Source organism: Chrysemys picta, chromosome 12, assembly GCF_011386835.1.
Source record: "Chrysemys picta bellii isolate R12L10 chromosome 12, ASM1138683v2, whole genome shotgun sequence".
In the NCBI taxonomy this organism is placed as follows: Eukaryota; Metazoa; Chordata; order Testudines; family Emydidae; genus Chrysemys; species Chrysemys picta.
Window position 1 is genome coordinate 15,150,348 of NC_088802.1, and position 14,581 is coordinate 15,164,928.

At 53.7% G+C, this 14,581-nt stretch overlaps 1 protein-coding gene and 1 long non-coding RNA gene across 2 annotated transcripts in view; one reads left to right on the forward strand and one right to left on the reverse strand.

Annotated features, from left to right (window-relative positions):
- LOC135975049 (uncharacterized) overlaps window positions 1-14,581 on the forward strand; it is a 234,349-nt gene that overhangs the window by 211,710 nt on the left and 8,058 nt on the right. The window lies entirely within an intron of this gene.
- The window catches only part of LOC101942541 (butyrophilin subfamily 1 member A1-like), a 343,737-nt gene continuing 336,772 nt past the window's right edge, over window positions 7,617-14,581 (reverse strand). Inside the window, exon 10 of the mRNA XM_065564978.1 lies at window positions 7,617-8,717. Within this exon, the coding sequence (XP_065421050.1) occupies window positions 8,158-8,717 (560 nt within the window). The 3' untranslated portion in view covers window positions 7,617-8,157. The remainder of the gene's footprint in view (window positions 8,718-14,581) is intronic.

Consider the following 14,581-nt stretch of genomic DNA (forward strand, 5'->3'; position numbering starts at 1 on the left):
GACAAGACCCAAGGGAGGGTAGGGGAAGCCCTAACAACACACAAGTGCATTGGCCTATTGCACTGACCTGATCTGGCCTGTCAGTGTCACAATTGCTACATGACCAGAGGGAGCAACATTACTAAGGTCTGTCTTCACAGGGATAAAAAGAACCATGGCTGGCCTGGGTCAGCTGACTCCAGCTCATGGGGCTCGGGCTGCGGGGCTGAAAAATTGCTGTATAGACATTTGGACCCTGGCTGGACCCCGAGCTCTGGGATCCTACACAGCAATTTTTAGCCCCACTCCCCAAGCTCTGCAACCCCAAGTCAGCTGACCCAGACCTGCCACAGCCATGCCACAGGGCTTTTATCCCTGTGTAGACATACCCTGAGAGAGACAAAAAAGGTGAGGTAACATTTCTTATTGAACCAACTTCTGTTGGTGGATGGGACAAACTTTTGTGCTTCACAGAGCTCTTCCTCTGGTCTGGAGAAGAGAACCACAGTGTCCAGGATCAGTACAAGGTGGGACAGATTGTTGTGCCTAAGGGGATCACATGTTGTAGGAGACCACTTAAAATGAAGTGGGCAATTAACATGAAGTGAGTGATTAACACTCTGCAGAACAGGCAGCAGGGCCCATTGACTCCCAAGGAGCTACAGCCAATTTACACCTGCTGGGCGACCAATGTGAGTTAAATATTTTTAAAAAGTCATTCAGCATTGCATCTGCAGCCCATTGAGCTTTTTAGTTTAGTGCTGTCTGTAGTAAGAGAAAAATTAATGTAATGGCTGAGAAAGAAAGAAAGAGAAAGATTCTGGGCCATTCATCCCAACAGAAGTTGAAGGTCAGATATTTGAAAACTGTGCAACACTGAATTCCTCCAAAGTTCTATTCCTAGTGGGACTGAACCATTCTCCGTCACCAATAAAAGTTACACTTGTAATTAAACCCCTGGGACAAAGAGCTAAGAAAGTGCGAACCGGTTCAGAACTTTTGAATCAGCTTCAGATCAGATTGGCAGGCAAAAAATATGGATTTATAGCTGTGTAATGGGCTAGATCCCCAGCTGATGTAAATTGACATCGCTCGATGGAAATCAAAGGCCCAGATTCCCAGTTGGCATAAATAGTCCAAACTACCATGAACTCAATGGAAGTGTAACAATTTACACAAGCTCATTACCTGGCCCATAGTTTTTAGTCTTCACCGCTGGGTACCTCTTGGTGACTGACTTCAAGCAGACAGGGCAGCCTGAGCTGTGGGTTCCTCTAGTGGATGCATCCCAAGAGCTGTTGATACAATGCAGGAGGAAAAAAATCCCTGTTTTATTTTGCAAACACCTTGGGACATGCTTTGGGCCTCTGCCCTGCCTTGTTTTTAGCCAAGGGTCATTCCAGGGATGCTACCATCATGTGAGATCCAGGGCGGGTGCTGTTCTCCCTCTGTGGGGTTAGAGTTGGGCAGGTTGTCAGGGTGGTTTGCTCTAGAGGTGAGATCAGAGCTGGGCTTAAAGCCTGCGAGACTGGATTCAAACAGAGCAGGGACATCCTGGGCTGTGACCATGTCTGAACCCTGCACAAGCCAGGATCAGCTCTAGAGTTGGGAGGAGCTTTCAGTCTCTGATCCCATTTAGTCCTTCGTCTCTCAGCCAAGCCTGTCCAAGGAGGTAAGAAGGGAGCGCCCATCTGTGGAGTGGATCCAAAGGTGAAAGTAAGCTGGTCTGGTATGGTGTACCGGCAAGAGCCAGTACGCCGTGCCGGACTGGACCAGCTTCCGCAGCTGTGATTTAAAGGGCCCAGGGCTCCAGCCGCTGCAGGGAGCCCCGGGCCCTTTAAATTCCCGTCTGAGCTCCGGCAGCTGGGCTCGGGCAGGGATTTAAAGGGCCCAGATCCCTACAGGGAGGCAGCATTGCACGTGCCTAGAGATTGAAGCATAGCTGCAAAGGGAACTTTTACTTTAAAAAACTTAGGGGGCAAGTGAATTTAGGCACCTACAGGTTTGACAGAGGCTTTGAGCATCACGGTGGTACCAAAACCAGGACTTAGTGCCTAAAGTAGGGACTTAGGAACTTGACTCTTTGGAGTGTTCAGCCCTTCCTCCATATTTGGCCGCGTTGGGGTGAAACCTGGACTGTGGGATCACTGAGCCCTCTGTCCCTCCACCCTGGGGCATCCCTCTCAAGCTGTGATACTGATGTCAAGCCACACCTGCACTTATACAGACATCCACAGGCAGGGACACACCCAACTGAGTTACATGAATGATCTCAAAGACACTCATTAACTATCAATAGGGAGGCGCCAGCCAATTCCCCCCAGCTCCCCAGCCTTGCATCCCAGAACTGTGTTGTCCTGCACTGGTCAGAAGCCCGGTCAATATAAGTTCATTACCCAGTCCGACCTCTCCCTGGATGTGGAGAGGACATGCACTAGCCTTTGTAAACTGAGCTGAGATTTTCCAAGCACTTCAACCAAAACACACACTTTTAGATTAAATATCAAACAGATTTATTGACTACAGAAAGACAGATTTTAAGTGGTTATACATAGCAAATGTAGAGATCAAAGCTGGTTACCTAAGAAATGAAAATAAATTCACAGGCTAAGTTCTACTAACTAAAGAGGATTTGAGTCAAGCAGTGTCTGACCCTGACAGATGGTCTAGTTCCTCAATACACAGACTGGGACTCTTTTCCAGCCTGGGACCCCCTTCTTTTATAGTTTCTTCCAGCTTGCCGGGAAGATCTTTTGCTGTTACGTGGGGGTCAGACCCATTGGTCAAACAGTCTCCATTGAACACAGTCTCTGGATAGTGGATTATTTCTTTGGTGGGTGTTGATGAGCCATTAACCGCTGTCTGGCTGCTCCATTGTTGTACCTGAAAGGCTAGTTGTGGTGTTCCCAACCTGACAACATATTTCAGTAACACATATAGCGATAATTCATAACTTCACATACAATAACACATACAACCCAAAAGATCAAGACTTTTATAATGATACCTCACAAGGCATACTTTGTACAAAACATATCATAATGATCTGACAGTGGTGAATACGGAGGTTCCAGGGTGTTGCTTTGAGGTACAGAGGCCTTACATTCAACTCAATGCATTTCACCTCACTGTCTGTAACACAATAATGGTTCAATGCTGCATCCGATCAATTCCAACACTTCAGTGAATGTTCTAGGCATCAGCAGGCAGAACTGCACTGATTGTGTCAGAAATCTGGAAGCAGGAAATGGGAGACACTTGGGGCCCCTGGCACTGGGTTAGGGTTGGCAAAAGGGGACCCTTGATGACAGATTTGGGGGTAACTGCACCTTTAATCCCCTCTGTGGTCTATTGAGAAGCCACCTACAGCAATGGGAGGGACAATAACTCCTTGTGGGGAAGCCCCTGCCCCAGCCAGTTTGGTTCTGGTGAACAGAGCAGGGATTTTGCAGGAGGCCTCCACACACCCTGCCATGACGGTGGATGGTATTTACACCGGTTGGTGAAAGTCTCCCTCTAGCTCCTCCCAGCTGCGAGTGATGCAGACTCAGTAGAAATTCTGCCCACAGTTCAAAATCGAGGCAGAGTGGGCAGGTGAGAGCCTCCTAGAGATGGAGCGGGGGTGGGGTGGGGGCTGCAGCAGCCAGGGTCCTGGGAGAGGAACAGGAAGGGGAAATTCAGTCTCATTCATTCATTTCACAACAATGGGTCTCACCTCATGGAACTAGCTACAGGCAGAACAGCTAAAAGCCTTGAGCCCTGGCACTTTAGGGCCTGTTCACAATTGATTCTGCTTCGCCCAGGATCTCTCCATAGACTCTCTCCTGTTGCACTGTGTGTTCCAGTGCGACACACCAGGGGCTCTTGCTTAGGGGCCCTGGCCCTGCATAGGGTTACCATATTTAAAAAATAAAAAAAGAGGACACTCCACAGGCCCTGGCCCCGCCCATTTCCCACCCCCGGCCCCGCCCCAACTCCACCCCTACTCCGCCCATTCCCCGCCCATTCCCCCAAAGTCCCCACCCTAACTCCCCCTCCTCCCTCCCAGCCACGCGAAAAGGGCTGCCCAAGCGCTACCGGCTTCACGGTTTGCCAGGCAGCCGCCAGACCCTGCGCCCCTGGCCGGCGCTTCCCCAGCGCAGCTGGAGCCTGGGAGGGGAAGAGCCCAGCCGGGGGCGCAGGGTCTGGAGGCTGCCCGGCAAACCATGAAGCCGGTAGCACTCGGGCTTCGGGCAGCCCCTATGCCTCCGGACCCTGCGCCCCCGGCCGGGCACTTCCCCTCCCAGGCTCCAGCTGCTGTGCTCCTCCCCTGACTCTTCGGGTCTGTTTAAGAGCCGAGCTGCCCGAGCGCTCCGGCTTCGGCAGCCCCCTTGCCTCCGGACCCCAGCCGCCGGCCGGGCACTTCTCCTCCCCGGCTCCAGCTGCTCTGCTCCTCCCCTGACTCAGACTTCGGCTCTGTTTAAGAGCCAAGCTGCCCGAGCCAGCGCTACCGGCTTCGGGCAGCCCCCCGTGCCTCTGGACCCTGCGCCGCCGGAGCAGAGCAGCTGGAGCCCGGGAAGGGAAGTGCCCGGCTGGCGACTCGGGGTCCGGAGGCAAGGGGGCTGCCCGAAGCTGGTAGCGCTGGCTCGGGCAGCTTGGCTCTTAAACAGAGCCAAAGTCTGCGTCAGGGGAGGAGCAGAGGAGCCGCGGGAGAGGAAGTGCCCGTCCGGTATTTTTCCCGGACATGTTCGGCTTTTTGGCAATTCCCCCCGGATGGGGGTTTGATTGCAGAAAAACCGGACGTATGGTAACCCTACGTGACTGGTGCCCGGGGCTGGGGGCGCAGCTCCAGCCCCAGGGGGACGCAAATCCGGACTGTGCCGGCTCCACGCAACGCGCTGGCGTCCACAACCCCCCCTGGGGCGCCCCCCAGCCCTGCGATGGCTGCCGAGCGGCGCCCAGAGACACCCCCCACCCAAAGGACAGGGGCCCGCGCCCTCCCTCCCCCGAGGGCTTGCTGCCTCACGGGGCAGGTTGGTCGCGTCGCAGGGGCCGCTGGGAGTTGTAGTTCTCGGCCGCTCCCCTCTCCCAGCTCTCCCTGGAGTGTGAGGCCCGGCCGGACTACAGCCCCCAGCATGCCCTGGGCAGGAGCTGAGTGTCGCACCGAGATGATGTCACAGCGGGCGACCCACACACACAGATTCGGAGATCCTAGCCTCCCTATTTCCACGGACATGTCTGGCTTTTTGGCAATTCCCCCCGGACGGGGATTTGGGGACCAAAAAGCCGGACATGTCCGGGGAAATCCGGACGTATGGTAACCCTACCTGAGTATTGCTGGAGCCTGGGCACCATGGGCCTATATAACTCATGGCCCCTGCACAGCGTATTTATGCAAGTTTTCAGTTGCAGAAGTTGGGCCTGTATTTATTTACTTCTGAAAAACACGAAAAGTTAGATTCTGACCGTTTGGAGACTGCAACTATTATAGAATCCACATTATAACATTTACTTTGCTGACTATATATGGGATTCTAACAAAAATGTCATAGGGAAGATCCAAATGAGAACTCTAGCCTGTGTTCTTGCACATAGGTTGTTAATCCCTGGAATTGCTGAGAGAAGATTGAATCGGGCTCTATCCAGTCCCACAGAAGCGATACCAGGTTATACTGACAGCTACAGATGATTTTTCAAAAGAGGTAGAAGAATTTCCACTGAGATCTATGACAGCACATGAGGGGGAGAAGAAGACAAGTAAAATTATATACCAACATGGCTGTCCAGAGCAGATCCTGGCAGATCTAGGTTCTGAACTGAATAATGAGGTAACAGTTTACATTTGGTGTTATTTTCACTATACGGTCAATTACACAATCATGGCCATGTGACAAGCGCTGTTAGCAGCTACAAATGGAGCCCTTTGGAAACCAGCACCCTGGTCACTGAGAACACCCAGGGCACCGGGTGCAGTTAGAGGAGGAGGGACTGAGTAGTTTGGGTTTGGAAGGGCAGAGGGGATCACTTGCACCTGTACGGAGCCTGATAAGGTCACTAGCTCAGCACTGAGAGGAAAGCAGCAGTATAAAAGGCTGAAACAGGGAGCAGGAAGGGGGCTCCTCGTAACTGCTGCTCTGTTGTGATGCACCATAAAAAGTGATAAAGACACTTGGTGGAGGTTCCTGGCAGACTGCCTGCTGCTTCATTCACACAGAGCTCTGCCAGCCAGGGGTTGCAGGGACTGATGGGGGAGCCCATTCATAGTTAGAAATTTAAAAATGAACATTGCCTGCAATCTCTTCATGACACTTCATGCTGTAAATTGTGAGTGACAACACATTTTTATGTCCTGTCAGATAGTAAAAACCATGTTGTATATTAACCTATTTGCCAACATATTTCCCCATGTAATAACACAATAAGATTAGATAAGAAAGCACAGTAATTACACATAATTCAGTGAGAAATAGGGAAAGGAACGCAGATATTTCTGAAGGAAATTTTAGGGAAAAATTATCTATTTTTAGATTAAAATTTCCCTGTGTTAAAAACTAGGAAGAACACATCGCTTCAGGACCCCATGCCACCTAGACACCAGCAGGCTGGATAAAAAGCACAAATGAATCCATCAAAAGAGAATTTTAGGGTATTTATTTTCAAATAATCAAAGTAAGTTTAGGGCACACTGCCGTGAACGTCAGTCTTCAAAACTGATTTATTACATTGAAAATGTTCATAACACATCACGTTTAAAACAAAAAGTAGATCTAGCAATGCCATGTGATGTGCCGCCCTCATACTCTGCTCAGCTAGCTCTTCAAGAAATTAGGCTCAATCACTAATTTCAAGGAATTAGATCAATCGGTTACTATTGTTACAGAGCATTCCAGAAGGTGGTGGACAGAACCCAGAGGAATTGTGACGAATTTTCTGGAGCAACTTTATTTTCTTTGTACTCTAAACCTCACATGACAACAAAAATATCACCCTTTCGACTGATTTATGGCCAAGAAGAAAACTTCACCAAATTTCATGTTATGTGTCATTAAGTGCCAGCATCTTTAATACAATTAAATTAATTTGTGATGATTCAGAAAAGGAATATAACCCCTTCTCTATTTCTTTATCAAACTACATTTGTTGTGTCCTTATAACCAAGAACATGAAGAGCCTGGCAGTACATTGAAATCAATAGTGCACAGCGACAGTACATTGCCTGCAAATAAATATATCTAAAGAAAAAGAAACTAAAAAATGGAGATTGTAGAAGAGATTTCTATCTATAGGAAGAGAGCCTTTGAGGTTGGGGACCGTGTTTTGTTAATTGATGTGAGAAAAAAAAGGAAGGGTCATATCTTGATTACCGATTATATGTAGCTAGAAAGTTAAAAATCACATGAATTAATGCTCACAGAAGTTCGAAGATTATTATATAATCTTGTGTGAGTTAACTTAAATATATTGCTTAATTAATTCTATCATTTTTTCAACTATTAATTTTCAAAGGTGTAGTGCAGGAGGTGAGCATATGTGCCCTGCCTTCCAGAGAGAACCAGTCAAGACAATAAAGGTGAGGGTGGGGGAGAGAGCAAGCAGCTGCACATATGTGTAGTTGTGATGTTTATGACACACGTACATTGTAACTGAACAACCCAGTCTGACAATTTAATAGTTTATTTTGTTAAGATAAATATTTTGGATTTCTTGAAATTCCACAGTTGAAATGCAAATGACGTTATTTAGAGATGTTAAACTTCACTATAGATTTGAGGGAAAAATAAAAAGTAATGTAAATAATTCCATTTCTACAAATAGATCTATAGGCTTGTTTTTGAAATACTGTTGAAATGTTAATTAAAATATTCTTGTATTTACACCTTGTTACAATAATAATTTCTAAATTAAAATGATATTTTTTCTTTCATATTTTACATTGAGATTTCACAGGGGTAGAAAATTCTGACAGGGGTAAATGACCCCCATCCACCCCCATCTGCTACCCCTGGGCAGGGGACAGGGAAGGTGAGGGCTGGGGGTTCCCAGGTGTCCGTTTTTTTACTGGAACCTCCAGTTGAACAGGGAAACTGGTAGTGTCTGGTCAGCACAAAAAGTCCAGTTGCTGCAGTAACTGGCCCCCACCACTGGGGGCGGGAAGATCAGCAGGGCTGGGAGGGGACAGTCTGTGCCGCGGGGTCACTGTCAGGGACAGAGATTCCCTCCGGCCTGAGCTGGGACCGGGCAGATTATCAGGGGAGCCGTGTTTTCACCCCTAGTGTTGAGACCAGGATAGAAATAAGGGCGGAGCGTCCCGGAGAAGGTGCCAGTGAAAGTGAAGAGATGGGACCTGTCAGTCACATTGTAAAACGAGACCTCGCCCGCCTCATAGTCCAGGAAAATCCCCACCCGGCTTGGCCTAACGCTCACGGGGAGGGGGGTCGGGCGGGAGGTGAAGGCCTTGTATCCCCCATCCACCAGCCACACAACCCAGTATCCATTCCCAGGTGTGTATGTGACCCACTCCTTCCTGCTCACAGATTCCCTACAAACCCCCAGGTCCCACTCAGTCTTGTCTCCCACCTCCACCTCCCAGTAACGCCTCCCGCCCGTGAACCCCTCAGCGCCCAGGACACAGTAACAACGATCAAATCTCTCAGGGTTGTCGGGCAGATCCTGGCGTGTGTCTCCGAGTCTCACACGTTTCCGATCCTCAGACAGGACGAGCCAGCGATTTGCCGTGTCTGGATCCAGAGTCACGTCCACTGGGGAGAGAATCACAGAGTCATGGCCGGGGGCAGAGGCTGGTCACTGAGATCAAAGGGAAATTAACTGGCACCCCCATTAATTACTGGGGGGGGGGTTGTTGCCTGAGGGGAGTCAGGGCCTGTTTGCCTGTGAGGAGACAATGAGGGGAAAGGGCAGGAGGAGTGGGGAAGGGGGGTGAATGGAGGGGGGTGAATGGAGGGGCACCAGCAGGACAGAGGGGGGTGAATGGAGAGGCAGGTTCCAGGGGGTTGCAGGGGGAGAGGGGTGGGGTGGGCTCCATGGGAGAAGAAGAGGACGGACCCCAGGAGGCTGCGGGGGGCAAGGGAGGGGGCAGGCACCAGGGGGCAGAGGGGTGTGAGGGAATGGGGAGCTCCAATGGGGCAGGGGAAATCAAGGGGAGGGTGAGTTGCCAGGGGGTGAGATGATGAGGAGTGGGGCAGGTGGAACCATGAGGGGGAGCAAATGGGCAGGCACTGGTGCCAGAGTGGCAGAATGGGGGTTGAAGGAGCAGGTGAGCAGAAGGGGGGCAGAGAGAGAGGTGTGGAGAAGGGCAGGACCTAGGGGGGCAGAGGAGTGTGAAGGGAAATGTGGGCACCAGGGGGGCAGAGGGAAGATGAAGGGAGGGGTGGGACCCAGAGGTTAGGAGGAGAGGTGAGGGGTGGGGCAGTGCTGAGGTGAGGGGAAGGGCTGAGACCAGGGGTCCCAAAGGGGGGTGAGGGAAGGGACTTGCACCAGGCAGGCAGAGGGGGCAAAGGAAACAGCAGGCACCAGGGAGGTAGATGGGGCAAGGGTAGAGCTGGGACTTGGGGCAGAGGAGGAGCTGGCACCAGGGGACTGGAGCGGTGGTGAGGGGCGCAGTTGTCACGGAGCCAGAAGGGGAGGGGAGGAGCAGGGGTGAGAAATAAAGAGAAGGTGGCATGGGTGATGGTGGCAGAGGGGCGAGAGGAGAGCGGGGTCAGTGGGGCAGAGGGTGGTGAGGGGGTGGGCAACAGGAAGGAAGGGGACAAGGGGAGTGTCAGGTGTTGGGGGGCAGGGGGAGGGAAGAAAGGGGTAGGCAGGAGAAGGGTGCGGGGGTAAGGGGAAGGGCAGGTGCCAGGGGGTCAGAGTGGGGCTAGAGGAAGGGTGTGCACAGGGGGGTCAGGGATGGGGTGGGTGCCAGGGGTCAGAGAGGGTGGGGAGAGGGGCAGGTGCCAAGAGGGCTGAGGGGTGTAAGAAGGGCAAAAGCCAGGACAGCAGAGGAGGGTGAGGGGTGGGGTGGCCATCAGAGGGTGTGTGGGGGGGTGATGGCAGTGGTAGGCACCAGGGAAGCAGATGGGGGTGAGGGGAGGGGTGGGAGACATGGCACAGAGGAGGGAAAGGGGAGAGGTCGATGCCAGGACATAGCAGGGGTGTGAAGTGATGGTTGGCTCCAGGATGCAGAGGATGTTTGGGGGAGAGGGGAAGGTGCCAGTAGGGCAGGGGGAGAAGGGACAGGTGAGTTCCAGTGTGGCAGAGATGGGTAGAGGGCAGGGGCACGTGCCAAGGAGGCAAAGTGGGAGTAGAGGGGCAGGGGCCCAGGGGAGCAGAAAGGGAGTGAGAAGAGAGGGAGGGATGTTGGTGAGGGGTCAGAATAGATGCAGGGTCTCTCACAGGGGTGAGGGAAGGATAAGGGAGGGGCAAGAGCCAGAGAGGGGTGAGGGAGAGGCAGGCCCCTGGGAATCTCTGTTGCTTTCGGGCCACGTGTGGTTGGTTTCTGGCTCAGAGCAGGTCGGTGCTGTTCCCACACACACTGGGGGTGCAGCCCTGCCCCAGGGGGAGCAGCTGGGACTCTCCATGCTGGCGGGCCCAATGTGCACCACCTTCCAGCCAGGAAAACCCCACAGCCACCCCCTCCCCTCGCCGGGCCCAGCCCCACACCCACGGGAGCAGTGGTCTGGGTTGGGCTCACTTGGGGGGCATTACAGTGGAAGATTCTGGGGAGGGGGTATAAATGCGCACTAATAGGCTGTTGCTAATGAGGCCAGGGCAGTGGGGAGGGGGCATTTCCCCACTTCCTGCCCCCTCCAACTGGGAGAAGCTGCACCAGGGGCCAGTCCCAGTTCACACCCGCACAGCGCGTCTGCACTAGGGGTTTGCACCGGTGCAGCTACATCGGTGCAAGGAAACCCCGGCAAACACGGCCTGAGACACTGCTGTGCCAGGGGCTGTAACCCCTCCCATCACTAGGGTTATGGATCAATAATTACAGGGGCACTGGAGCAGGGGAGCTGGACTCCGGGCTCCCAGGTGGGGACCCGACCCACTGGGCTGCAGAGTCATTCTCACTCCCACGCTCTGGCCCAGTGCCCATGGCAGTGTTTAGACACAGGGGGATGTCACTCGGATCCCAGCGCTTTGAGCCCTCATGGCATCACATGGGGGGATTGAACCTGGGGCTCCCAGCTGAGGGCCCAGCCGCTGGGCTAAAGGCTAGAGGGGAAGCAGCGGCACCTTTTTCTCTTAATTGAAACTCGACAGCAAACTCGACGTGGATTCGCGAATAGTTTCTGTTGACCCGAAATATAATTTTGCAGCAAATAAACTATTTGTCCAAAACATTTCACTCAGCTCCACTGCAAACCTGTCTGAGCAACTTAGGAGCCTGAATCCCAGTGACTTGCAGTGAGTGACTGTCAACATCCCCAGAAACGCACAGTGACAGGCAGGCCAGGTTCAGGACACTCCAGAGCTGCTGTTTAATTTGCCCTTTGCAGACAAATGCCCCCTGGGCCCGTGATCTCACCCCCACAAATCAGGCTGAAAATTGAGACTTGGCTCCAGCCCAAACTCTCTGCCCAGAGCCATTTGTGCCATGGATGCTATGAGTGGCCTCCTGCAGCTGCACCTGGGCGTCTCCCAGAGCGGATAATGGTCCCAGAGACCGTCTCAGAGCCCGGGGCTTAGGTGTCTCCATCTAACGACTGTGCCAGCCACTCCCTCACTCTCATTAACCAGCCCTGGGTCAGACATGCTGGCAACTTTCACACCCAGACTCTGGAGACCCTCTGAGTTCATCTACACTAGGGTGACCAGATTTCCCAATTTTATAGGGACAGTCCCGATATTTGGGTCTTTTTCTTGTATAGGCTCCTATTACCCCGCACCCCGTCCCGATTTTTCACACTTGCTGTCTGGTCACCCTATTCTACACAGCCTGCAGAAGTGAGTCTTGGAACGGGGTGGACAGATTCAGGCTTGCGGGGCTCCCTCTTTGGAATTAAAAATAGCCGTGTAGATGTTCAGGCTCAGGCTGGAGCTCAGACTCTGAAGCCCAGGATGGAGCCAGGTCTGCCCCTCAGAGCGCAAGTGGGGACATTGTCTGTGTCCACATCCCCTTCACCCCCTTCCTGGGATGGGGAACAGCAGCCCCAGGGCCTCTCCCTTCACCCCCAGGGCAAGGGAGTGAGAGCCCTCGGCCTCCTGAGCATTGGGGCCTCCCAGCACAGGTTCCTGGGTGAGCGTGAAAGTGTCTCCACCCAGAACGCTCTGTGCACCCGGCAAATACACAGATGTGCCCGTGGATCAGGATCCGGGATGGTCCTCTCCCCAGGAGTGATGGAACCTCTCTAAAAGCAGAGGGGTAACCGGTGCCCAAATCATGGCCCCACACTCTCATGCCGGCCCTTTTTACCAAGCTCCTGCCCCTGCACCACCCCTTTTCCCTGAACCCCCGCTCTTACACCGCCCCTTCTCCCCGACCCAAGCGCTCGCCCTCACACCGCCCCTTCTTCCCGAGCCCCAACCCTCACACCACCTCTTTTCCCCAACACCCTGACCCCCTGGTCGCTCCTCTCAGTCCCTGCCTCCCCCCACAATCGCTCACCCTTACAGCTGGTAAAAAGTGGGAGGGAATAGCCCTCCCATTGGTAAAAGTGATAGGGCTATGGCCCCCTGACCCCCATCTTCCAGTGCCCCTTACTCAGCCCCCAACCCCAGGAGGAGAGGGGCCCTTGGGGCAGTGTCAGTGAATTCAGTGCTGGGGGTACGAGTGGGGTTTACACCCCGGCTGCTGGAACTCTGTGTATCGAGGGTACGAAGACGTCACAGCGGCCGTGTGAGCCCCCCACTGTCCTGCCAACATGGCTCAGCCCTGACACCTGCTGGAGCCTCTCCCTGAGGAGGAATCGTCCCTGCGGCCCATTCAGGCCTTGGCCTCCCTGCAGAGGTGGCCGGTGAGGCTGCTGTTAATGTGAGTTATGACATGAGCTCCTGTCTGCTGGGAACAGAACTCTGAGCCTGGGCTGAGATCAGTGACTGGGGAGTGAAAGGCCCCAGCTGCCCTCAGTGCCCCCCTGAACCAGCTAGTCCATTCTGATCCCTGAGCCATTCAGTGCATTCCCCTCCCCCCCCACAGTGCGATAACAGCGATGCTCACACTTGGTGACACCCCCAGCGGGCCGGGCGAGGGCCTGTGCAAGGAGAAATGGGCGCAATCTGCAGCAAGGGAGACTGAGGCTGGAGATGAGGAAACACTTTCCAACTCTCAGGACCATGAAGCTCTGGACCTGGCTCCACGGGAGGTTGTGGGATCCCTGTCACTGGCGGTTTGTAAGAACTGGACAAACCCCTGCCAGGGAGGGTCTAGGCCCTGCCCCAGCACAGGGCACTGGAGTAGGTGACCTCTTGAGGTCCCTTCCAGCCCTGCATTGCCATGAGTCTAGGTTACAGGTGTTCTGGGGCTGGGCCCAGGGGGCTCCAAGCGTGGTGTGTGGCACACGGCAGAGTTAACATGTTAGTGACCCTGGCAGCTCAGCATCCCTGCCAGGGGCCTGGGTTGGCACATGTCTGGCTGCCTGTACCCGGCTGAGCTGGGTGTTACTGTGCTGTGTGGACAGGACCAAGGGCTGCCACCTGTCCAGGTTTCCCAGAATCATCCCTTTGTTCAGGTCACTGTCCTGGGAAATATGTGAGTCTGCCAGGACATTACTAGCCCCAAGTGAGATGGGGAGCTCGGGACCAGTAGGGCCCATTTACATCACGCAAATACCGGCTGTGGGGGTCACTACTGGGGGGAGTGGAGTAGATCTGGCACCATGTCCTCCTTGGTGAGGTTGGTGCCTGGCACAGCCCCAGGAACATGAGCCCGGGGGCGGGGAGTTGGGGGGGGAGAGGGAGGACAGGTGGTGTTTGTGGAGCAGGCAGATGTCCTGTTTTTTTTGCACCTCAGAGGTGGCGACCCTAACAGGACCCCCAGTGGTGTTTGTGTAACTGCCCTGGGTGCCCCCCTCCCTCCCAGCTCTGTGTGGTAGGATACCCCAGAGTGCATGGACCCCTGGGCCAGTGGTGCTGCAATGTGTGTGCATGGCTCCTGGGATCTCTGATCCCTGCTGGAGCTGCCCAGACTCTCCCAGCATGCACCAGGGCACACACATGGTCAGGCTGGATGCTGGGTACAAACACACACACACACACACACACACACAGAGCTCAGCCACAGAAAAGCTGCCGCGTGGGCACAGTTAGTTGTAACTGGGTCAGAAGAGTGTCACAAGCTGGTTATAAAAACCTGTCTGCCCTTGCAGTGGGGTCAGGGCCTCCCTCCCCCCAAATCCAGGGGACACTGAACAGCTCCTGTCCGGTCCTGTTGTGCTAGAAGAAAATTGTGGCTAAAGCTCGGTCTGAGCGTGGTGATGCTGCTGAGAGGAGAGAACTGAGCAGTTCCGTTTAATTATATACAGCTGAGAATGTCCATCTTGCAGAGCCCAGGCACCGCCCTGGAAAGGTGACACCAGGGGGCAGCATTTCACCACTAATCAGCCCTTTCCCAACGGGGCCATGTCCCTGCTCTGCAGCAAACCTAGGGTGTCGCCTGATCCTTTCCACCCACCCCAGGGACACTGCT